Source organism: Haliaeetus albicilla, chromosome 16, assembly GCF_947461875.1.
Source record: "Haliaeetus albicilla chromosome 16, bHalAlb1.1, whole genome shotgun sequence".
NCBI classification, from domain to species: Eukaryota; Metazoa; Chordata; class Aves; order Accipitriformes; family Accipitridae; genus Haliaeetus; species Haliaeetus albicilla.
The window spans coordinates 22,004,527-22,030,446 of record NC_091498.1 but is presented as its reverse complement, the minus strand read 5'-3'; the positions used below and the strand labels follow the sequence as shown (position 1 = coordinate 22,030,446).

Here is a 25,920-nt window from a genome sequence, read left to right as displayed (position 1 = left end):
AAGTCAGACAGTATCAGAATAGACTTGAGCATATTTTCTAGTCTACACTTAGGGTGTTAATAAGGAATTAAGGGGAAAAAAAACAAAGCAAAATGAACGTGATTTCAGTACATACCGTATCACCAGCAAAACAGAGTATTAAAAATATTACCATAGTGAGGTACAGAAACCAGATGAACACTGTAAACGAAAGTGGGTTTCTATGTGAAAGTAGATTAACTCTGGCCTTGTAGTTCTGCTTTCATAACTTGAACTGAGAAATTCTTTGCTTCTCTCTTTTTATCCATAGTGTGTTATATGGGCAGAGGATAATGTGGTCCACACCACAGTTGGCTACACTCCACCGGTCAAGTACAGTCTGCCAAAATAGCCCATAGCACCTTCTAGGTCAAAGGCATGCTATTGGCTGGAGTGTGAAGATTTTGTCTTATCACATTGAAAGAAAACTTTTTTCTCCTGTGCCATTCCATGTATATGTAAACATTCAGCCCAAAGGAAAGTACTCTTGTCAAAACTTGTTATACCAGTTCGGACCTGTACACTCCTGTACCATCTCACACTCAGGCATCTGTTTCAGTTTTCTGGTAGTTATGGTCCTACCATACTTCACAATCACTAACATCAGTCACTTTTTTCTTCTCAAGTGTGGAGACTAACTATTCTTTAGGAAAGCAAACAATAGCTTGCCATAATCTGCCAAAGACAAGAAAATTGAAGTTTCTTTCAGCAGCAGTTGTTTTAGCAGTATTATAATACAGGGAACCTTTTCTATGAGTTTCAGTGTTTTGTTGGCTTTTGGGGGTTTTTTTTTTCCCCCCTATTGGTTTTGGAACAGATCCTAACCCCCAAATTGCTTTCAGGTGTTGCAGGCTATTCACTGCAGAGTACAATATTATAATAAGAGCCCACAGGATGCTGAGTATGTTCTTACAGGTACATAGCATGCTTTTCTCCATCCTGGCTTCTGTTGTTTATGGGTCCTAGTATACCCATTAATAAATAGGCAAACCTGCTTTCACTCTGCATTATTCTTTAGCACTTCTCAAACAGCATATTGCTTTGCTGCTACATTAAATTAACTGGTATAACAACGTAATGGATTTCAGAGAGATGTACACCATTATAAGTGTAGCTAATTCTGTCTTTAAGCTATCTGCTCAACTTGTATGCTCTGCTGCATGTCAGAAGCCAGTACCCCCTCTCCTCAGTTTACACAGTTGCTCCTGCAAAGACAAAATATTATGAGAAATAACTTAGTTTGCAGAATTCCAGAAAAAAATGGATTGTTCAGAATCTATTGCAGCTGATGAAGATGTTTACATTTGCTCCTTGTCCAGCAACTGTTGTGTCTCAAGGTAGTCCGATTAGAAAAGGTCTATAACCTGATCAAATAAATTAAAAAAAAAAAGAGAGGAAAAAAGATAAACGGTTACACATCTGCATGCGTAAGCATTACTGAGTTCTGCATTGACTATGGATTATAATACCTGGGTGAAGGAAATTGGAGTGTGGCACAAAATTTCACAGAGAGCATATGAAAGCAAGCTTTTTCTATGCCAGGAAAGAAAACTGTGAAGGGATTTTTTTTCCCCAGCTGAAAACCCTCATAAAACTGGAAGTCTGAACTGGTGGGACACAATTCAGTAAGACAGGAAAAAGAAGTTTTTTGATGGGGGACTCACTAGTGCAGGAGAAAGCAGTGACTGGACAATTGCAACTTTGGTGTTAGGTGGTTTTAGAGCTAGAGAGGGAGTTATTCCATGAGCTTAAAAACGATCATGGCAAGATTTCTCCTTTGTGGAGAGGGACGACTGGAAAAACTGACTACATTGAGACCTGGCTGTTTGCCTGAAAGTGGATGGAACAGGAATGAAACAGTATGGTTTATTCTGAGTATGGTTTATACAGAGGGATTCATAAAAGAAGCTGACAAAGCTACAGACAGAAAATTGGCCAGAAAGAGCATGGGTGCTGAAGAGAAGTGGCTAACTTGGAACCACAAAACCTCAAGCATACTATGTAACATTTGGATTTTGACCCACCTGATTATGTAGCAACACAAAAGCAAACAAGCAGAACACACAGTGTGCTGGAATAATCAAGCTGCAAAAATATTATGATAATTTATAGCCACCTACACCTGGTGATACTAATGTCTTAAAATAGCTGAAATGACTGCTTCTTAATTATGAACATATAACCTGAACATCATGTCATTGACATGAAAAGAATTGGGCCCTAGACTGTGTTTGGCTTCTGTTCTAAGTTCTGTGTAATTAAAGTGTTTGAAAACATCTCAGGTGGCCAAAATGGGTAACTTGGATGAGGAATTGCTCTTCACACAGAGCAGCCTTGTCTCACACAGGGCAAGAAGCTTCCATAAGGTTTAATCTAGAGAAGATCTGAAGACAGTATAGCTGTTTCACAGTGTAATCTTTTCCTGTTTCAGTGATTATAGTAATTAAGAGCTTCACTTAAACTTCTTGCGGAGCTACTTTTCAGCCCATCTGAAACACAAAAAACAACTGGGATGGTGTGGAAGACGTCAGCAGTCTGGGGAAAAATGATCTAAAAAAATAGAAATAGAAAATTAAAAGCTTAGTGGAAACTTTCAATAAAGGTTGCACAGATGACAGCTGATCTGCTCCAGCAAATGAGATAATATCTGCCAAAGAGCAGCCAATGATGGAGTACAAGCGACTCAGGACAGTGCTATGATTTATTCTTCTGTTGGCTAGATTGTTTCCAGCATGGAGAAAACACATTTCAGAGAACAGGGTTAATCACATGATTTTTAAGAGGTAACCATTAGCTGGGAAAACACCCCCTGCCTGTGAACCAGATAAATCAGGGGTACACAAACATCTACACTTACTCTCTGTATTATCCTCTCTGCCATACCTGCAGAGCTGTGTTCTAGGAAGAATTTCTGACTTGTTTGTACATTCATCCTTTGCAGCATGAATGAAAGGTGAGCCATCTCTATCAGAGTGCTTGTGGGACCTCTGGGTGAAGAAACTTTAGTCTGAATTTGTGATTCAGATGGGAACTCAGGTGTCCCTCTCACATGGACATTTTTGTTAATGCCATTAAATTATTCCAGGTTTGAAAAGCTAAACGTGCTCAAGCACGTTGCTAGCTTGAGGACTACTCTAGCATCTTAGCCGGGTAGCAAAGGCTGATGCATTAGGGAACTGTGGGGCTTTTTTTTCCATAGGATGTACGCGGTTCTTTGCTACTTGTCAATCTTAAATTAATGTTCAAACCTGGCTGCTGAATACTCATGTGCAGCAAACAACAGGGAAGGAAACGGGTTTGTTACGTGCATTTCGAAAGCATATGATGTGGAAATCATGTTCTTCGACAGGTTGGAACGTTACTAAATGTAAATTAACTCCCATCGATAGCAAGGAGATGCCAGAGGAATGATGTCAGCTGAGAATCTGCTCCTGCATATCTTGCAATATTCAAATTAAATTAAAGTAGGGATTTAAAATTTACATGTGTAGGTATTTAGACATTTGCAGCTGTGAGCTTGCAGGTGATGGGCTATGGTGATAGGTGCATGAGAGACATGCCATCAACTAAGAAAAGGAAATCAAGTAGTGTATGATATCTACTGCTTCCTAGAAGTACTGGCTGTAAGGTAGTGCTGCTGTTACCCTAAAGTCCCAGGAACATTTAACATTACCAGTCCTGTGAAAAAAAGCACTGCATTTTTCAGCATAGGGCAGGGGTTGCTGACAAAAATGCTCAGGCACTGCAAAGATTGCCTGAGAAGAATTTGTCTGCCCCTTGCAAAGGGGAGCAGAGGAGCAGTTAAAAGGAAAAGGAAACACATTTCCCTTCTCCCTTAGGGCTGTCCTTGCTGGTTTAGGGAAGCTAACCATGCTGCAGAGTTCCTGAGGTCAGCACTAATGTTGCTGGGGAAGAGGAGGGAGGACAGCATAAACTCTCCTGGCCTGGGATCAAGAAAGTTGTTGCAGAATGGTCTCTGACAGAGCATAAAGATACTCTCGGCTGCTGCAGCTGCTGTAGTGTAGCCTCTTTCCTTCGGTCTTGCCCCGCATCTGAAAAAACAGCCAACAAGTAATGAATCATAACTGTACTCTAATATAAGTAGAATAGATTTAATACAAATGCCTTCAGTGTCCGTCCCCCCCCAAAAAACCCCCAACCAACCCAACCAAACCCAAAAAGCCTGCAGAACAAGATAATTTATTTTCTTGAGATTGCTGGTATTAATATTTATACAACCAAACACTTTGAGGCTACAATATTTAGGTATGCCAGGGAGATAGCATTGTTCTATTACAGAACTGTGGTTGTATGAAGAACCGAAGCAAGCTTTTTTTCTTGGTTCCCAAATAAGAAATATAATCAAGACCTTCTGGTATTTCAAGAAGAGGTATGGATTTCTGTCACACCGTGGCAAATTACACTTTTATCCTTTTCTTTAGGAGTGTATCATTGACGAAGACTGTGAAACAGGGAAATATTGCCAGTTCTCCACCTTTGAATACAAATACAAATGTCAGCTCTGTAAAACCCAGCATACAGTAAGTCCTGAATGAGATGTGATTTTATGTGGTCTTTAGAAACTCCATAAAGAAGTTATTGTTGCTAATGTCAGCAAGTCAAAATTGATAGAAAAGAAGATGCAAAGCTTTCTGCATGAGATTAAAAAAATGGATGCATAGAGTGTTTTGAGTTGGTTTTTTTTTTCTGCCTGTTAACTAGGTTTTAAGGTTTCTGTTCTCATATGCTTTAAAACGTGCACTCCACTCCTCCTGACTCAGGCTTGACTTGCTGGGTGGCCTAAGGACAGTGTAAACTAACACATTGTAGGTTGGCAGTGGAATGGGCAAAGAGGAAATATCGTGCCAGCTCCTAAGGCTCAGCTGACAGTTGGTCATTTCCAGCTCTTGATTCACACAGAGAATTGCAGCAGCCTGTGCTCTTCCCTTCATTGACAACTTGTACAATGCTGTAATGCAACTGTTACTGTAAATGATCCTCTTACATGGATAATTTACATTATTTAAATCTGTGAACCTCAGGAAGCAGTAAATTCCTGTCTTTTGAGGTAAAGGATAAATGTTCTTGGTAGTAGTTATGGTTAGATTATCTTCTGTAGGTGACAGGTGCCTGAGAAGTTCAGGCTTTTTCTGTGGTGAAAATCCAGTTTAAGAGCAGTCTGTTGAAAAATGCCAGACAGTTAAGTCTACAAGCAAGCAAACCTTGCTGTAAAGTCATGTAATCAATAGGATTATTATCCTCTAAAAGCACCAGGCTGTTCCTGAAATTTTAAATACTTTGATAACTTCAGGGAGCTCTATTGACTTCAGTGGACTGAATGCTTGCTTAAACTCAAGTCCTGAATGTATGCTCAACTGTCATTAAGAAAGCTTATTCTTCATATTTTAGAAAATGTTAAACTGATAATTTTTCATGTTAACATGGAATAATTAAAAATCAAGATTGTGATGACCTAATACCTACCCCTCCCCTTTGGAGTCCTCAGTATAACATTTGTAGGATAAATAAAGTAAAAATTAGGTCCTAGCTACATTCCTGTTGTAAAGTGAGCTCAGACTGAAGATGGTGGGATCAATTCCCTGACATAGAACCCTCACAATTAAAAAAAATTTTTCTTTTTAATTAGCAGGTCTTAATAGTGCTACCATAGTCCTACTTCTTGCCCTGTGTTAAGCACTTCCTGTGGGATCCAATGGAAAAGAAATTCTGATTTTGTATGGCTGCCTAGACAGGGCTTTACACAGGCAGAAGAAAGCTGTTAGAATGCTGACCTCCAAGGCATCTTTAAGATGCTAATCAAACTACCTAAAAAAAGAAACAAAGTGACACACCCCTTTTATTAGGTTGATTTTTTAGGCATGTATAGTTGAAACACTGGGTCAATTGTCATACAAAGCTATCTTTAGCTAGAGGGTTGCATTTCTGATTTGCAGAGAATTTTTTTTCAGATTTTTTTTCAAAGATTCTTGGTTACAAATGAGGTCTGGTTCTTAATACAGCTAAAAATTGAATTTTAGTAAGATTTTTTTGCTTTGCTCTTTGAAAGCAATCCTTCTGAACAATTTGTAAATTCCTGAATGCATTTAACAATGGGAAAAAATCAGTAACATTTTCTATTGATAATGTTTCATTTATTAATTCTTTTTTTCCTTGATTGCAAAAGGCTTCCTTGAAAACCATATTACACTGTAGGATGTCTGGCTGCTGATCAGTTTTGATGTAAATGCTAAAATAAGAATTCAGGTTTTGTAAGATTGAAAGTATAATAGTATAGAAGGAGTGCTGTTACTCTGCTGTGGAGGTTCCCGCCTGGCAAATAGTTCTATGTATGCTTGAAGTTGAGAACCTAAGCAGTTCTGTTAAAAAAGTGGGAATATGACATGCATATATTTAAAGCACATCTATGCAGTTGTCTTCAGGACCAAGGTCTAATTCTGTGTTTAGCCATCTGTTGATATATGTGATTAGTGCTAGGGTGACAGTTTTGTCATGTGCTTTTTCCATTTGCAAGCATTGCTCACGGGATGTTGAATGCTGTGGAGACCAGCTTTGCGTTTGGGGCGAGTGCAGGAAATCCACTTCAAAAGGAGAGAACGGCACCATTTGTGAGAACCAACATGACTGCAACCCTGGAATGTGCTGTGCTTTTCAGAAAGGTACAGAGGTTTTGCTTTTTATCCTGTTCATTTTATAATACAGGAGTGTTAATCTTGAGCTCTTTTGCCCAGGTGAAGTGGTTAAATCTCTACAGTATCAATAGGTCATTCTCCCTTGGCCTGTGGAGTGCACTGTATTAACTTCATTATAAAACTTCAACAGAATTAGGAGTGAGAAACATTCTGGTGGGCTGCACAATGGTACAAGAAAAGCTAGAGATGAGACCAGCATGAGAAGCATAAAAATAAACTGTTTCTAAAGGAGTCTCAGACATATAAAAGTGGCAGAGCTCTGACAAATTTTCACCCAATAGAGCAAAAATAAGAGAATTAAAAATGTACAAAATAAATTAATGAGATTACTGAAAGTGGCTTTTCCTTCATATCAGCAAGCAGACCATCAGAATCAGACTGCAGATACATTTCATACTTGGAGGGTTTTTTTGAGCCCTCCAGGGCACTATGCTATGCAATACTGACCCAACAGCCAAGATCCATAAAGAAATGATGTGCCAGATTTATGTTGTCAGTCCACGTGGGAATGTGAAACTTGATTTACAGAAGGGAGGAGAGGAGGAGAAGGTATCAGACCTGAAATCAGTCCTAAATCCTGCCTGGTGAGGGCCCAGCTTTTTTCTACTGTTTTCTACCCACTAGTTCCTCCCTGCTTTTATCATAGTTCACCTTAATTGTGTAGCAACAGGATACAATTCCAACCATCTCTCTACACCAGGTAGATACTCCTCTAGACAGCTTTTTTCTGGCTCTTGCTATAAGCAAGAAGTGACCTTGTACCTTCACTGATAGTTGGGCTGCCTGTTTTGCTGCCAGCCTGCTGGTGGATCAGGCTACTAGGGCATTTCAGGAAAACAAAGGAGAAAGCTCAAACAACATTTAAAGGCAAGTGGGTCTACTCAGCTTTTCCCTGTCAATTTTAAGCATGCCTAAACCATTTACAGGTTTTGAGCATTACACAGTGGACCTTTGATGTTACCGAAGTTTGGTTTCAGCAAGTTTTGGTTAGAGCAGTTTTATTTTCCTCTTCATCAGGTTTCTGCTTAAAGCATTGACAGGTTTTACCAAGCTCTGTCAGAGATTTATTTGTACTCAGATTCCGAAATGAGACAGAAAGAGCACTTTTAATAAATGCCTGTTACTTTTACCATGCAGGACTTTGAATCTCTGCTTATGCTGCAGAGATGAGTAAATCAGTAGTATGCATCCATTAGTGATAATCGCACTAGGCTAGTCTACTGTGAAGGTAATGCTGCTTCTGTAGCCCTGATTTCCTATGGGATCCAAACAAGCTGTGTCTTCATGATTATTATTTCAGCTGCATAAGACATTCACACTAATTTGAGTATAAGTTAGTGCTTGGCTTGAAATGAAATTTACTACAAACCTGTAGCTCAGGAAGGAACAATACAAAAGATAAGAATATTGACTGAAATTGATGGAACATTATTATTAAAACTTTAAATACAGCTGTTGGTTAACAGCAATGGATTTTTATTCTCTACAGTTGCCTGCTTTAGCAGTGCTTTAGGGTTTTTCAGGTCTTCCTCCATCACCATAGTATTGCAAAAGGTTGTCCTAATAAAGATTAGAGTCTCTTTACATGTATATAAAATTATAGTAAACTATGGAGCATTCGCTGCTTAACATATAATGTTTTGGAATTAGGAACTGGTAAGTCGTATATGTTAAAGCATATGTGTGTCTCTTTGTATATACACACACATATAAATATTTTGACCAAGCCTGTTCTAAAAACTTAAATTCTGAACTCTTCACATATTTTATTCTGCCCTACCACAAAAAAAGAGGTGAATGAAGACAAGAGGAAGAAAGGAGGTTTGATAGGAATGTCTGTAAGAGCTGAATTCAAGACTGACACTATGAGTTACTAGCATCAGGAAACGACGTATCCTTATAAATAATTTCTTACACAAGTTGAAATTCACCCCTGTGCAGAAACAAGGGTGCCAAGCCCCAAATGCCATCAGACAGCTTTACCTATTGTAGAATTACTGTAAGAAATTAAATGGCTGAGTAGTTCTTGTAACCTCGTTATTTAGTCTCTGAACAATTGCTCTGTATTTGTGACCTCTGCAAAGAAATAGAATAAGAAAAATAACAGAGTTCTAAAATACAGAGATATTTCTCTATTCGGATTTTAAACCATTAATGCTATGCGTTGGAAAGGATTCACTGTAATGTTAGTTTTCTTGGTTTCAGAAGAGTTTTTCAAATCTCCAAGGGATGGAGTTGTGCAGTACTACTGTATTGACAGTAGTCTCTTCATGAAGAAACAGGAGTTGATCTTGCTCATTAAGCATAAACTTCAAATGTCTTACTCCCACCTAGTGGAAAGAACATTTAAGTTATGGCTCCCTAATATGTAAGGGGACTTAAAAAGAGATCAAGTCTGTCTTTTTATATCTGGCATGTAGACTGAAAGATTAGGCCATCTCAGTTTAGCAGACAGTTAACAACAACTCATAAAATTAATTTACTCTGGCATGCAGAACTACTGTTTCCTGTGTGCACTCCCTTACCTGAAGAAGGTGAACCCTGCCATGATCCTTCAAACAGACTTCTCAACCTGATCACCTGGGAACTGGAACCTGATGGAGTGCTTGAGCGATGCCCATGTGCAAGTGGCTTGATCTGCCAACCTCAGAGGTAAAGTTCAAACCTGGGCAAGCAAATGATTTGCAATTTTTGAGGGCTCTCTTTCTGTGGTAAATGGATACAGCGCTTGCAGATTCTTCTGCACTATAAAGTGTTTTGACAGCTTTTCTCATTGGTAGCATTGAACCTTTCTCAAACTTACTGCTTTGTCCCAAACAGATAAGCCTAACTGAGTTTCACAACACCTTAATCCAGTGTGAATTGAGTTTGTGTATCAGGCTGGTACTGCTTTTTAGTCAATCAGAAAGTACTAACAGCTGTTGAGATGTAACATTCCAATTTAATTCTTTACATACAGCTCTTGTCCACTGACTTTCTATGTTAGATTGGGCTCCTGTTAGGCATTTTGCTTGCTTTCATACGTAAGACATATTAAAGACATTTTAATACATGCAGGAAGTATAAACAGGCATGTTCCTGTACTACTGATCAGCTTTACAGAAGGTTACTTCTATCACAAGAAGAAAGGTATCTTTGCTTCCACTTTCCTTCAGTTTCAAACTAACCTGAGAAGCTAGTTTCCTTACTGCTGACTTCAGATCCACTGTTCAGACTTGAAACACTTCATACTGTGCAGACTTCTTTAGTATCGAGCTTCAAGGAATAGGAAGTGGGCTGACTCCATATTTTCTGCTAGAAGCGAAAACTTTTAATATATCATGCCTTTAATCATTCTTTAAAGGACAGTTATTTGCATTATCAGCAATTTCTTTGGGAGAAACTGAAATCATTTCAGTTTTGCACTAAAAGCACTTTTAGAAAACCTACATGTTTATTTATGAAATAAGCTCTCTGTTTGTTCCTACACTACAATTTTCATTGACTTTCAACGAAACAGCATAGCTGTGATAGAGATGTAGATTATATTTCTCTCTTTTTCTGTGTCCAACTCTGTTTATACATTTTTTTCATGCATGAAAAGTAATTGGATAACATTCTGTTTCATAAATGTGATCTAAGGAAGCAAGCACAGTTGATCCCATCCTTTCAGCACCAAGATTTTAGTTAATGTGCAAGTACCATTAACCTCGGGGAAGGTACGTCAGCAAATGTCATGTCTAGTAAGGAGGAAAACATTTCAGATGAGGATATAGAAACACAGAAATGAATTAGGGTGTGAATATAACTGAGCTGTCCAGCTATAGTCACAAGAATTACTTATCTGTTTACAGTTATCACAGATACAGTAATACTGTGCACACCACCTGCCCATGACTTGCACGGACAGTAAGATAAAGCTGCTTCTGTGAATTTACGTGGTGAATTTGAAGGTTCAGATAACATTTTTTATTAAAAGAAACAGCCCACCTCTGCTTGAAATGGCCTTTGGCTATATGTTACTAGTGAGTGATAAACACTGAAACTATCAGATTATATCCTAGAGAATATGGGGATGGTTTGCCCACAAGTGGAAGTCTTAGAACTCCTAGAAAGCAAAACATGCAAAAATTTAAAATGTACACAAAATAAGCTTCAGGAACATCTTTAGTTCATTTACGCTTTGTTTCCAGTGAAGGAGGCTGCAGCTTTAAGCAGTTGTGGTGCCCAGCACAAGCAGTGGTCACCTTGCACTCTGTCAGAAACTGTAGCCCTGTTCTGTCCCATGCAGTGCAAAGAGGTAGCGGATGCACCGTGATCAAGTTCTATTCCCCTGCTTCTTGTCAACAAACATAAATCATCCGTGTTGTCTTCTAAAGTTCCTACAACAAATGTGGGATGTTTGTTTGCAGGCAGCTGAAGCTACTTTTCAAGACAGACAGCAGCAAATACAGCTATTACACTATCCTGTTTAGAACCAAATATATATAATGCTCAGTTTTCTCAACTCTACCGCTTGATAGCAAGCGACATTTTTTCCTGCATTCCTTTTAAGCTGGAGTATCATGTTTCTTGGTATTATGACATGAACAGAAGGGACTAGTCATCACCATTGCGTGTAGGTAGAAGTGCCAGATTGTGCTGATGTCCACTGCCATCTTGTGTCCCAGTATCAAAACAGTTTTTGTTACTGGAATCTTTATTCTAGCTCTGTATGTGGAAATCTAATCTTTAACTGTCCAGCTGTCAAGCATGTAAAAACCAGATGTTTATGAAGTCAGCTACAGTATATGACAGTATTATGCATTTAACATGCTTTCATGTGGGGCAAAAATGAAGACTTTTATTAAGGAACTAGCAAAAGAACATGAAAAGATGCATTATATGACCAGATGCCTCTCTTTTTCCAACAGCCACAGCACTACATCTGTGTGTGAACTGTCTGCCAACAAAACCAGGAATAATGAAAAAGAAGATCCCTTAACCATGGATGAGATGCCATTTCTCAGCTTGATACCCAGAGATATTCTTTCCGATTACGAAGAAAGCAGTGTCATTCAGGAAGTGCGTAAAGAATTAGAAAGTCTGGAGGACCAAGCAGGTTTGAAGCCTGAGCCTGACTCAGCTCGTGACCTGTTTTTGGGAGATGAAATTTAAAGTCCAAACACCAGACAGTTTAGTTAGTTATTTCTAGAAATTTTTGTCTAGTGTCTTGCTTATATAAACCCTAAACACACACTGCTGGATAGAAGTGCAATAAACAATGTCTTTGATGAGCATCCTTTTCTGTGCACCAAACCTGCATGTTCAAATTGTTGTTGAATTCATTCAATCCTTGGACCAAACCTTCTGTCAAAGGCAAATAAGAAATATATCAGTGTTTCTTCTGGATTAGTACTTTCCCCTTGTACATTAGAAATAAACTTACCAGTACTTGTACTCATTAAAAAATACACATAAGCATAAATAATCTGAAGTTATTAGTGACTGTAGAAGTGACTTTTGAGTATGTATGTTTAGAATCATTTATTTTTCTAGGGTAAGAACCATCTACTTTGGACTGTTTTAGTCATTGATTTTAAGCAATTTTTTATTTTTTTTTTAGAAAATATGACCAGTGAAGCTGCAACATACAGATTCTGGGTGTCATGTCCCCCCCACCACACACACGTTGTGGAAGGAGAGAAAAGAGAAAGGATGCTTACCTTTTTAGATTAATATACCCAGAGCTTCTTTCCAGCTGTGTACAATGGATGCTCTCTGTCCTGCAGCAGCCTTCAGCGTAACTTAAGAACTGGCGTTCCATAGCTAGAGTATCCCTTGAGTTTTATACTTTCATATACAATGGTGTTGGCCTCCCCCACTACATAAGGGGCATACTATCAAAAAAAGCCTACAACATTTTCCATATAAATAACAAATAGCGTGTACATACTTATAGCCATATAATGCATTGGCTTCTATATAGGAACTTTCAACCTGACTGTTCAGGGCTCTCTCTCTCTCTCTCAAGGACAAAGTGTACTATTTAAAAAGGCAGAACAAACAGCTAACTGGGCTAAATACAAAGAATACAGATTCCCTATTGTACATGGATAAAGTATCAATATATAGGAGAACAGTGCAGCTGCAGTTAGAAGGCTATGCGTAAGCTAGAGCTAAATACAGTGCCACATATATGGCAGCATTCTGCACTACATGAACACACCTTCTTAGGTAATGTCAATTAAGGGATCTGTTGACTATACTCCATCATCACCTACCCTTTTTGAGAGACGCAGTTAACATAAATTCATTACTTCAGTTTAGCAGTAAGACAACCTAAATAGCTTCTTGCATTTGGAGACTTGAGCTTCTACTTGATTCTCTTACATCCAGAGAAAATTCTCTGATAAACGGTTTGTGCTTTTAATACACTTCATAGGCATAAATCTGTGTTACAAAATGTGATTATCATTACCATCTTGTCACTGATTTAAGAAATCAATAGCAAGCCAAGAGTAAAATCTATCAAACTTCCTGGCTCCCAGCTGTCTCAACAGTTTGCTGCAATGTCTCTTCCACTATTAATGTTTTTTTGGGGTATAGATTTCACCATCAGTTACTGCACATAGTAAAAGATGACATGAGGCTCCAGCCAAGTAACTTTTCATGGAGCTTTCTTCCCAAATAATCCCTACTGCTTATGTCCAATTTGGAACAGTAGAGCACCAATAACAAGAGCAGCTACAAGACTGTGCTACTGGCTTGCAAGTCTTTCACCACTTTTGGTCTATGAAAGCTTTTCAACAAATCCCTTGAGTACCAGAATTAATGTTAATAACCATTTTCATTATGAACAGGAAGGGTATTTCATCAGAACAGACTGACTTTAAGGATTCATTTCTACCACCAATTCTCACACTGACACATGCACACATACACATGCTCTCACACTGAATTTACCTTTCCTTTCTATCCCTAGTAAAATTACTGTGCTTTAGAGACAGCCCATCTATACAAAGAGAAGGAATTAAATATTGCAATTTTCCTGTTAAAAAAAATACTTCGTAAGAGCAATAATTGTCCGTAAATACCGCCCTCCTTAAGGATAGCATTATTCTCCCTTCAAGTTTCTTGATGCCTCCATTCCTTAAAGTGTTATTATTCATCAGAAGTTCAGCAAGTTCTCTGCTGAACTAAGCAAATTAGAAACTCAGGGCTTTTTGTTTCTTTAAAAAGCCCATGGTCAAACTCAAAAATGTTTGAAATGATGAGAATGTAAAGCAGATGCTGACAAATGTCTCCCAGAACAACTCAGAATATATTCCAGTACTTGTACAGTAGGAAGTGTACCACTGGACAGGAAATCTTTATAAGGATGCCAGTTAGTCCTTCTGCCAAGCCTTACAGATTTAAAATTAGCTTCTTCAAAGAAGTTCTCAACAGAAGTTTCCCAAATAGGGCTAGAGATTAAGCAAGGAGTATTTGGAATTCTTTTCTTAACCGTACTTTATTCCATCTCCACATTTTGCCTCTCCAGTGTCTGAGTTTGAAGAAAATTCATGACCCATTTCATAGTTAAATCTTTTCTCTCTTCCAAAAGCTCCAAGGATCCTTTAGCAGTCTATAAACATATGTAAATGGTAGTTTAATGAAGTAGTACCTACTGGATGGTACTCACTCTATGCTTCCTTTGCTCCTGCTTCCACCTCATCTATGTTGGACAAGAGGTGACACAGGTCAAACAGAAGGGGAAGAATGAGGGAATTCCTCTGCACAGTGCCTGGTTCTCAAGCTGCCAGATTCCTCAGGATTTTTAGGCTGCTGTGGGTCAGCATGCAAGGAAGAACTGAACATTCAGTTATTGAAAATCCTTTTTCCTCTCTGGAGCAGAACTTGGCTGCCATACATATCTGGGGCTTAGAAGTTTCAGTGGTGAGGAACTAATTCTGGAAAAGGAAACTCGAAGAAAAATTTGGTGTGAATAAAAGTGAAGAGGAGCAGCAGACAGGCTATAAAACACTTCCTGTAATACTGTGTACACGCAGGGGGCAGGGGGAGGTGTGCATATGCACACATATATACATACAGCCTTACAATTCTGACATTGCCTTGGGAAAATCTGTATTTCCATGAAATAATTCCATAATTTTTCAAATAAGAACCACAGCATTTAATGATTAAAATAACACAACAGAATGAACAAATGTTTTATTGGCATGTTCATTGTTGTAAACAGCATCTGGCATGAAAAAGTTTACCAAAATCTTTTGATTGTTATAAATTAGGTGGTTTTCCAAAAACTACGCAGAATTGTTCTCTATTGATCTTTATGGACCAAAGCAAAAAATTGCTGTTCCTAGGCTTTGCAATGAAATCATGTTGACTGCATCAGTCTTTGCACCACAACCTGAACTACCAAGTTTGTATGTTGAGGTGTTAGAGGTTGCCCCAGTATTTGACTACATACAGCTACAGAATCAACTCTGGGAAAAATGACTTTCAGTGGGTGGAGAAGATGCAAACTTGTAATAGTCTCAAAAACAAAATGTACAAAAAGTAGCTGAACAAAACAAAAACTTCATTAACAAGGGGAAATACAACCCTAAAGTACCCAGCATTGTCAAACATAAAATGAATACAAATTTAAATAGGCAACTATACTTCCAAATGTACACAATGAATGTTGATATGTGAAAAGAAATACCATGGTAAATAGCTGAACTGCAGTTCTGTTAAATGGATAGGGCAAATTTTATTTACACGTTGAACGCAATATAATAGAGCTGCTCATTGGCTTCCATAACCTATTAAAAACCAGTTTACCTTACAACAGCACTTCTGCAAAATGAACCACCACCTGCTGGCAGCTTTCTGCAGACACCTCTCAGACTACCTGTTTTATGGAAGAATATTCTAAAATCTTACACTTGCAGCACTTCCATTTCATCTTCGACCCTTTTCTGCTGCTTTTCTAGAACCAATGTGTTAACATTTACTTCAGACTCTCTGATGAGGTAATGCGTGTATCAGTGAAACAAACAGAAAAAAGGATTCTTTCATGGCCTTTGCACAGCTTTTATTATTAAGCTATGAGTATCCTGTTTGAGGCTAGTTTCACTAGCTACTATGTGCACACTGTCCTCAAAAATTTCCACTCATTTCCCTCCCCGCCCACTTTTGAGTTCTAATCTTTTATTTGCACATCCCTTTTAGCTTTACAGTACATTTGACTATAGTGCACAACATGATTCCAAGTCAAGCAGTGACCCAATGGGACACTGCGCTTCTGATTGGTAACACAGCCCAATCAGTGCTGGTGTCAGCGCTTTACACCTAATGAATGTCCTGCCGTAATGGCACTACACAGTAGTAGTGAACCTTTTTATTTTAAACAAAAAAATTCCCCAGGGAAAATGCTATAGCAAGTATCAGTCTTGAGTCAAATCTTTATTTGGTGCTCCATCCAGATAGATTTTTAGTGCTTTTTCTTTACGAGGAGAGTAGGTTACCCGGTGTCCAGTTTTCTGGAGTCTGCTGCTTTCTTTTTTCATCAGTTCATTTCTCTGCTCATCTGTTAATTCCATTAACTCTTCAGTTCTATCCCTGAAATGTAAATATATGTGAAAATTCAGATTAATACAATAACCATAATTAGATTTCTGTAATTTTTTCACTTGGAGCAACTTAGTAAAAAATACAACTAAGCATAATACTCCTTACAGATTATTTTCTTCTCCAGAAACTAACAATCTGCCTAAACCTGCTTTTCTAACGGAGACATTCAGCATTCTAACTGACAGCAGACCCAGGGGAAAGCAGCAAGAAACAATCCTATACTCCTCCATCTACCTGGTAACTCCTGTTCTTTATAGACAACTACAACTCTGCTCTTTATTCAGTCACAGTGACAACAACTGGAAGCAGCGCATCAGCCAGCCCCTACTAGAAACTACCAGCTGCTCACCCAAATTATTTTCTTCAAGGCCAGCATGTTACCAACCAGCTGTTTCCCCCAGACTCACATATAATTATGAAAAATACTGTAGGAGCAATGTGTTCATGAGATTGCCCCACCCACCAAGTTTAGCAGAAATGACAATATTCAAGCTCCTAGTCCTCAAAATACTGCCTTTGGGCTACTGCTGCCAGCTGATGAACATTTTTCACGTTAACAAAGTTTTTATCGTAACATCGTTTTTTCCAAAGGAGCCATACTAATTTCTCGAAGAAATAAACTCAGAAAATAGAACCCTTGCTCTCTAAAACCTATGGCAAGACTCTCACAGACTCCACAAGGGATATGGTTCTATTTTCAGACATTAAATCCACATATACACTCAAGCATAGCAACTAGTTTTGCATTCAGCATTGTTTTCAATGGTTTGGCAGGGAGGATTGAGTAAAAAAGGGTGCAGTGTTTGTTTTCTTAAACAATAAACATAATTAATATTCAGGTTTTTAGGAATCTGAGGAGCACGAACATTTCAGCTCAATGTTTTAAACTCTCCTTTAAGACAACGTAAGAGTATTTTTTATGCTTCTGTTGATTACATCACCCCTCAAATCTTAGACACAGATTTTTGCATGGTTTATTATACTCTAATAAAATACATACCTATAAAATATTACTGCACCATCATCACAAATGTACAGAGGCCAGACATTCAATGTAGATACTTTAGGATTCCAGTCCAAGTCTTGGTGAATCTCTAGTATAGAAATGTCACATGGAAACGTTCCTCTACCCTGAGAAGAAGCAATCACTTAGTGAATAAAATAACTCATAATCACACATCCATGCCATTAAAAAGTAAAAATAGACAAAATCTTACTTACCTTTGCAAATTCTATGTTTTCTAAGGGTATTCCACTTATTTCACTCAGCTGTAAAGTGAAGAAAAATGGTGGATTTAATACTATTCCACAACAACATTACGCAGTGTCTACATAAAGTCAATAGACCTGCCAAATCTAGAAGTCAATTAAAATATTCGAAAGTCCTACAACGATCCCAAGTATTAGTACAAAATTACAGTGACAAGGTACAAATTTTTTACATTCCTAAGTTACTAGCGTGTCACAAATGATGCTGGCTGTGACGGTGTTTCATCACGTTTAACAGTGAAGGGGTGGCAGATAAAAGTTAATAGAAACAATTAATTAATAACATCTGAGTTCCAAGATACAAAGAGACCACCTGCCTCACATTAAACCTTCAGGTCCATCAGTTAGCCCTCAGCAGTTTCCCTGTATGAAATGAAAGCTATTATCCAGTCAACCTGTGAGCAGGCAAAGCCATAAAATATGCACAACTAAACCCCAACTCCATACACACCTGCACTTCCTACCGTAACAACCCCACAATTCCCCAGCAAGCACCACTGGCTGCTCTTCCCCCTTGCAACCGCCCCTGCCGTGCACCTCCCCGGCACACAGAGTGCATCATCCGTCCCCTGTCCCCTGCTACTGCTGTCCAGTCCCAGCACCCATCACAGCATCATCCGGCTGTCCCTGGCACAGCCTTGGTGGAGCTCTTCCTCCACTGAGCAGTCTCACAGACAGGTTCATCACTGCCTCGCCCTTAACTCAAGTGCAGGCTGCAGTGTCATCTCCACGGCAATGCAGACACTAACTTTGATTTGTGTTTATCTCTGGCTGCTTATTTTCCCCAAACTTGAAGAGATTTCCTCTCTAAAATTCTCGCCTCTTTCAAATCTGCCGTTAAAACAGATACGTTCAAATTAAACTCATGGTGAGAATAACAGCCAGTTATCCCATTTCCTTAGGAAACTAGGATAAATAAACAATACTGACAAAAGCCAGACAAATTCTGAAATGTATTAGCCCTACACTCTGCTAATAAAATTTGTCTTAAAGAGGTGAGCTGGCTGAACACATCTATTACTACAGATGTGTCAAATTCAAATTTCTCTCATTACTGGTGGGAGTAAAAAGACTAAGGCCTCTCAGAGAGAGTGCTGCTGAAATTGCTCCCTGCACATCAATTCTTAAGACAAAAAGCCAAGAGCAGTCAACTCTTTCTTCAGATACAAGCAAAGAGGCAATCTTGAAGACTGCATGCAAGAATCTGTAGTCATAACTATTTCTACCTGAAGAATACAAGAAGCCAGTCCATAGCTTAATCTGTGTAGACGCAAATCCAAGGCTGTTGCATTCTATGGTAGCTGAACAACGTTCCTCTTTCCAGCCTATGAACTAACCCCTAACGTACAAATGCCAACTGTTTTAGTAAGGTAATACTTTGGCAGACTTCACTGATACTAGGATTTTTGCTGGCCTCAACATCCAAAGTGGCCTTCTTACATCTGGGTATTGCCACATATAACTAACTATTTCTCTAAGAGTGGAACCCCCTGTGATATACTGGATTAATAAAACAGTCTCAATATGAGACATCTACTCTAGATTTCTGCTAGGATGGCACAAGTGTGCTTATCTGTTCGAGGGTTCTGGCCTTAAAGATAAAAACATACCAAAGCCATATTTCTTTCCAACCAAAATATAGTTCAATTACTTGGTACAGTTACACTGTCCCCGAGCAACAGCTCTCAAATTCAAGTATGAAGAGGCTGAAAGGTTTGGTATTTTGGAATGCCAAAATACTAGCTTAAAAAACTAAAGTGACAATAGTTTAGCTTTTCTTTCACATGTGTTTTTCAAGGATAAGGGACACAGATAATATTGTGCTGCTTAAACTTCAAGATATAGCCATCTTCTTGTTGTTGGGGTTTTTGTTTTGTTTTTTGTTTTTTTTTTTCAGGCATTGACCTGAATACTTTGATACCAGACCATTATATGAAACTTAGAAGTAAAGCTGATAATTCATATGGCTTTGGTAACAGGATGGGACAGGTTCTCAGTTCCCAGGAAAAAAAAATAATCACCATGCAACAAGATTTTTGAAGGTATGACATCTGTGCTTCCCAAGTAAGGACATAAATAAGGCTCTATGATACCACAAGAAACTTGCATCATGTTACACATTTTACCTTCTCTCTTAATTCTTCAACACTGCTGCTTTCTAGTACTACTTCCTGGAAAGAATCTAGTTTCATCTCTGATGGCCTCCATCGTCTTGATAAAACAGCAAGTTGTGACATGGATTTCATCTTTTCTACTCCTAGGAGAGAAAGAGAAATTTCTTATATTAACATCACAAAACATCCTACTTAAAATTAGGGGTTTTCCATAGCAGAAGCATACTCAAATACAGAAGGCTGCACTACATATACATACACAAACTAACCCAGTAAGTGTGCTGTAAGTAGTCCACAAAAAAAAAAAAAAAAAAAGGGGGGGGGGGCAGGGGGACAGGGCAGGGAGGGACTAGGACTTAGTTGAACTTTTCTTTGTTATCAACTCATTTGAAGGAATTTTTTATAGGCAGCATCTCTTAAAAGCCATGCCATTTATTCTTCTTTTGGGTGCATTTTTCCATCATACCGAGCTTGGTTATACACACACTATCTATCCACCTAATCAGAGGCTGGCCTCCAGATCTTGCATTTGCATGAGGCCTTCCTCAGCAGTCTGGTATTTATTAATGCAACTTCACTTTCTTTACCAAAATAAGCTTTCCACATTTGACTTCTAGATTTCACACACTAAATACACACTTTTATTAAAGCCTGCTTTATACCTACCACAAAGAGTTCTAGTATGTACTGCCTCCAGCTTTTTTGTATCAGTTTCAGGTAACAGAGCTTTCTCTTGTTGACAGGGTAATACTGTTAATGTTACAATCAGATAAACAGAAGTGATATCAAAGGGCTGATTTTATTTTTATTTTAAATCAGTCTATAATTTTGTAATTTAGCACGCAGAACTTGTGGCTTAAACATTTATGTCTACCGTTACATGCTTGTTTTGCATGAAACCACCACTGTTAAAGTTTGTCCCTAAATACCTTCTACAGTCTTGTCTATGACTACATTTGTGCCACCTTTCAACACTAACCTATTTTTCAAAATGAAGATACAGCCACCTAATGCTTCTTGGTATTTATTTCAAGTCTGAAGCAATTACATAAATTCTCTTCAGAACCAGAGAATAACTAATTTAAATGTCTGCAACAGTGTGATGTAAAGCTGCTATGCTAAGAAACTTAACTGTAAGTTATTCTAAGTTGCGTTATTTACTTTCCTAACGTCTTCAGCGCTTAGCTGAAGAACAAGATGAAAGCAACAGTGATGGTGGAAGGCCTTACAAACCCTGACTTAAAGTAGTTGCCTTTACGTTCATTCAACCACCTCTGTGGTAGCAGCAGGTACATACAACTTAATTTTCACTGAATACAGTGGGATCTAGCTGCATCTTCTACAGTTGGATTAAAGCAGCACCTTTTGGTCAGAGCTAGACAGTTATACAAAATATTACAGAATACATGGAAGCCCTGTAGTCTATAATATGGCGTGTGTGTGAACCAGGTGAGCTGCAGTGGTCTAAAAAGTAGTACATCCAAGACCTACTCGCTACAGAAAGAGTACGGCAATTAATCTAAAACTAATCCAAAAATATTTAAAACTGTAAAGTTTTAACCGAAGTGTGAGCTGATAAATGTGTCTATAGGAATCTGTGGGCCTCCTGAACCTCCCAGGTTTATTTCAAATTTTGGTACTTGCACTGGCACAATTCTGTTAAAAATTGAAAATACCAGGATCAAACACAGCTGCCAAAATACTGGAGTAACAGCTAAATGAGAATCCTTAAGCCACGTATGCTTGTAAATAAAGTTCCCAAATGAATGCAATTCACATTCTTCATTTATCCATTGAAAGCAATATCTATTAATCTAAAGGAAAAACAGCACGGCCTACTTTTTCCCCTTAAGTTATGCTTTTGCATTCAGAATCAAAATTTTAAGTGTATATGCGAAGGATAGCTTAAGAAATGCCATATTTTTAATGGTATTTAACAATCTGCTCTCTAATATTTGGTTCCAAAGTTTTTTTGATGAACAGGGTCTGTTCAAAAATTTAGCACTTCATGACAAAAGGTGTTTTTTCACTCCTGTCTGAAAACTACTAAATGATTGAACAGCTGTGCCAACTTTAAAAACTAATTATGTATGTATTAGGTGTATATACACACACATATTTCAGCTAACTACAAACATCACCAATACTAGTCCAAAAATTACACACAAATAAAAGCATAACATACAGGCATTCCTATGGTTTTTATGTACAATGAAAGCATACATGTTCAAAAAGCTGCCTACAGTACTATAGTATGTCCAAAAGCTTCCAGTAAACCTACAAAACCATGCTGCTATTAGACCTTTAGCACATCGCAGCCATAAGAAATCTGCACTTGCACAATCCCCCTCTAGCTTCATGAAGAGCTTTATTATTTTTAATTTTTTTTTCTAATAAAATGCTATTAAAATGTCAGTAATAGTCTGTAAAAAAAGGAAAAAAGAGAAAGTACATTTTCCAATGTTCTCCAAGGAAAAAAAAAAATCTCTAACATTATCTTTACTTTCTCTTGACGCTATATCATTACCATCAAGTATTTCTAAGAAGACCTCCCAATTGCTTGAAATATTGATATCTTCTTCATAGATATGATAATCCAGAAACACAGTGCCTGGGTTCTTCCAGGTTTTCTTTCGTAGGCGAAACCTGTAAATACATTACGAAGAAAACACTGAGTTTTTATCTGCTCATAAACACTTACCACTGCCAGAGATCAAAACTGAATATTTTCTGACAAAACTGAAATACAACTAATTTATGTGAGGTTTGGATAGGTTTATCAGGAATGATTTTAACATTCTGAAATAGTCCTAACAGCAAGGTATCACTACTGGCTCTTAGTGCTGTATCATTCATAAACACAAGGAAAACAAGCCTGTGTTGTTCTTGTTCAGTTCAAGAAATGTATAGCGATTTAGAGGAAGAAAACAGTTTCCTATTTAGGATGAGAAAACAGAATATTCCCAAACACTTCTGATGCAATTTTGCTGCTCCTCTCTTTTTTTTTTTTTTTTTGAGTGGGAACTGGGGAAGAAGGGGAGAGGTGGAAGATTAGAAAAGGATTGGTGTCTGATTTATGTACTTAGTTCTACTGCATCAATTGGGTCACAATATAAAAGCATGAGCTTTTATTTAGATATGGAGATAAATAAACGTATAAACAACTAAAATGAGATTAAACATGAGTACAAAACTTTAATTGTAGTGGTTTCTCCACACGCAAAAACAGGCATAAATTTTGTGATGTGCCCCATAGTTATAGGGCACTAGACAACATAACCCAAGCACGGCAGCCAAAAATCCTTTGGCCCAGTCATGGTGAGGAAAGGAGAAAAACCTGGTCCAAATCTAGGTTTCTACTCCTTTACTTAACAGGAAAGGGCCAACAGTTGTCTTCCAATGTTTTGCTCCAGCCTGATTTTAGGCATACGTTAAGGCCCCACCAGCTTGTTTGCAACACCTTACAGGTTTTTCTTAATTCCAGTGAATACAGAGTGTCAGCTATTCCACAGTAAAAAACCACATCACTTGTAACCAACAGTAGAGAGTATGCGGAATCAAGGCCCCAAAGAGACTTCAGCCTTGATGAGATAACCCATTATAGGTAAAGGGAAGACGGTACTGGATCGGTGCTGTACACACACGCTGTGATAGTGCACGAGGCAGTTTGCTGCAGTGATCTACACTGGTACTGCATCTAGAGAGAAGGTGGCTTTTTTGTGAACTGATTTACTTAATGCTCTCCTTTCTGAAGAAAAGTATCCTTAAAGAAAATAAAACTTCTCAGAACTAAACGTGTAGACGTGTTGCACACAGGCAATTCTATGTAAATATTATTCGCTATGTCATTCTATGTGACATGAAAGCCAAGAATTGCTAAATTAATGTTTGAATTCACAATCTGATTCAAAGACCACAGTAACTTATTTCTGCTCTGTTCATAAATTCCTTTCTCCACAAGTATTAAAAAAAAAACCCCAAAAAAACCAAAACCCAAACCAACCCACATTTTTAAGTAATATTTCATCAGGAAACTTCAATGGATTGCAGTCTCTTTACCTGTCAATTGTCAAGTCTAGGCCACATTGTTCTCGAAGCTGAGGAAGCAGCTCCTCTTTTGACTGTCGGACAGTCATTCCTTTAGCAAAAACTGCATCTAGAAGAAACTTGCATGGCTGTGAACATAAATAGAAAATGATTAAAGACAAATTTTTTTAACAGAAAAAAGTAGATTTGCCTCCTATTCATGTTTTGTGACCAGTCCCATCCACCTAGCAAAATGACCATTAGAATGCTTTTCATAAACAAGGTTGGCAATGAATTGATTAAAATTAGGTTTAACTAATTTTGTGTAGCAGCAGCCCTTTGACAGGTCATTCAAACACTCTGAATGCATGCCACTGCAGAAATAGCGTCTTGTGTCTGTATTACTAATTGCTACCATTATATTAACATTCTAAACAATCTGAAAAGAGCTTTTCAATTAAATAAGCCATATGATAATAAAAATGCCCCTTTCTTGGCTTTCATTGGTCAGACAGAGCAGAACTCCATGACTTGAAGTTACTTTTAAATTTATCTTATTCCCTGCTTTATCAGTTCAGCTTCAGTCTCTTATGCTTATCCATTATTAATATGTATTCTGCAGTTTGGTCCAAAAAATAAAATCAGAAATTAAGGTGCATGCAAAGTCAACTTTTAAAGACTGCAATCCATATACTGAAATCACTTTTATACTTCTCATGTCCCAAAAGATGTTAACAAGCAAGTGAGCTGCGTTATTGCCAGAGCAACATTTTTGTTTCAGGCTTGTCTTATGCAGAGAGGACTATTATCCAGCTAACCATTCTGATAAGCACCGTCTGCAGTGCAATTGCAGACAAATTATATCAGTACAGTATTACTGAAAACTGCAACCATGAGCAAAACCAGTTTCTTATTTAGAAAGAATTCTACATGACTTTTGGACATTTAAGGAAAACAAAGAAGAAATTATTTTCCTTTGTCCTCCATTTACACTGCAGAAATAGACACACTTGAAAGATACTGTAGATGACATTCCAATTGCATACTTGGAACAGCATAAACAGAAATAATCTCAAGTTCCCTTTCTAAATCCAGAAGAACTTGCAGGAAAATGCAGAGAAAAAGGGGACTTTCTTTTTTCCCCCCAAGATTTCAGAGAAAAATCTTGGTCAAGGCACACATTAATATTTTCATTAATCAAAATCTTGAAATATTCAATACCTTACCTCTGGCTCATTTACCAAAAGTTGATAGACTTTGACTCTGTATTCACCCTTCTTAAGGGCTCTCCCAAGTCTAATAGTTATCTAGAAGGCAAAAGGAGTATCTCTTAGAACTGATATCAAAATCAAAATGACATTTTGTAATGCACTACCAAGACCAATGTAATGATTTCACCTGACAAGTTAACAAGTTGTAAATTATGTTCTTAAGTCTGTCTATATTCTACCAGTATATTTTTTAATAATTCAAAATAAGTTCTGAATAACCTTATTGTCGTCAGAAAATGACGAAAGTGTCTCATTCAGCCGAACACTCTCAAACTCTTGATTGCTGGCGTAGACTCTAAAGACTTTGAAGTGAGAAGATGGAACTCCAACAAAAGGCTCCAAATGTTGCTTGAAGGCCGACAGTGTAATTCTTTTATCAACATGCACCATCAGCCCTAAGCAAAAATAAAGATAAAACCAGCATGAAACACCACACTACAAATAAAAAGCACTCTAGTGTATTATTTCCATATATTCGGTTATCACTTGCAGCAAAACAGTACTGCAAAGTCAGAATTATAGTTAATGGCCACATTTACATTTTATCTGTGGGTGTTACTGTAACCTTTAAAAGCTTTGTTGTATTTGAAGTGTTTATGGGTAGATAATCCTGGAAGACACAGCAGTTCCAAACTGCCCTATTTTGCAATCAGTGAAGTAGTGGAGCAAAGTAGTCTTCTCCATTCAGCAAGACAACAAATAGAATCAGATGCGGGTTTGCAGATAATCCCCCTACAGGTTTCACCTGCCTCAAGGCAGAGACAGAAGTGCTTCTGAGTTGGGGCTAGCCAAGCACATGCTGCCATGTGCTTTTTTCTCTCCTGGCTTTCAGGATTAAAAAGTTGGTTAACTCTGTGTTCTGGAAGGCCACAGGATATCACATGGCAAGATCAAGTATAGATTAAGACAATTTTTCATGGAATAATTTTGTAA

At 38.0% G+C, this 25,920-nt stretch overlaps 2 protein-coding genes across 6 annotated transcripts in view; one reads left to right on the top strand and one right to left on the bottom strand.

Annotated features, from left to right (window-relative positions):
* DKK3 (dickkopf WNT signaling pathway inhibitor 3) overlaps positions 1 to 11,986 on the top strand; it is a 29,623-nt gene extending 17,637 nt beyond the window's left edge. Inside the window, 4 exon segments of the mRNA XM_069803904.1 lie at positions 4,461 to 4,559; positions 6,551 to 6,695; positions 9,224 to 9,380; positions 11,621 to 11,986. Of these exon segments, the coding sequence (XP_069660005.1) occupies positions 4,461 to 4,559; positions 6,551 to 6,695; positions 9,224 to 9,380; positions 11,621 to 11,864 (645 nt within the window). The 3' untranslated portion in view covers positions 11,865 to 11,986.
* A 2,899-nt stretch (positions 11,987 to 14,885) lies between these two features.
* The window catches only part of USP47 (ubiquitin specific peptidase 47), a 57,498-nt gene continuing 46,463 nt past the window's right edge, over positions 14,886 to 25,920 (bottom strand). For all 5 annotated transcript variants that reach the window (XM_069803901.1, XM_069803898.1, XM_069803899.1 and 2 more), the window contains 8 exons: positions 25,207 to 25,382; positions 24,943 to 25,023; positions 23,750 to 23,865; positions 22,218 to 22,336; positions 19,703 to 19,833; positions 17,529 to 17,576; positions 17,308 to 17,438; positions 14,886 to 16,295 (listed from right to left, as the gene is read on the bottom strand). In XM_069803901.1, the coding sequence (XP_069660002.1) occupies positions 16,121 to 16,295; positions 17,308 to 17,438; positions 17,529 to 17,576; positions 19,703 to 19,833; positions 22,218 to 22,336; positions 23,750 to 23,865; positions 24,943 to 25,023; positions 25,207 to 25,382 (977 nt within the window). In that variant the 3' untranslated portion in view covers positions 14,886 to 16,120. The remainder of the gene's footprint in view (positions 16,296 to 17,307; positions 17,439 to 17,528; positions 17,577 to 19,702; positions 19,834 to 22,217; positions 22,337 to 23,749; positions 23,866 to 24,942; positions 25,024 to 25,206; positions 25,383 to 25,920) is intronic.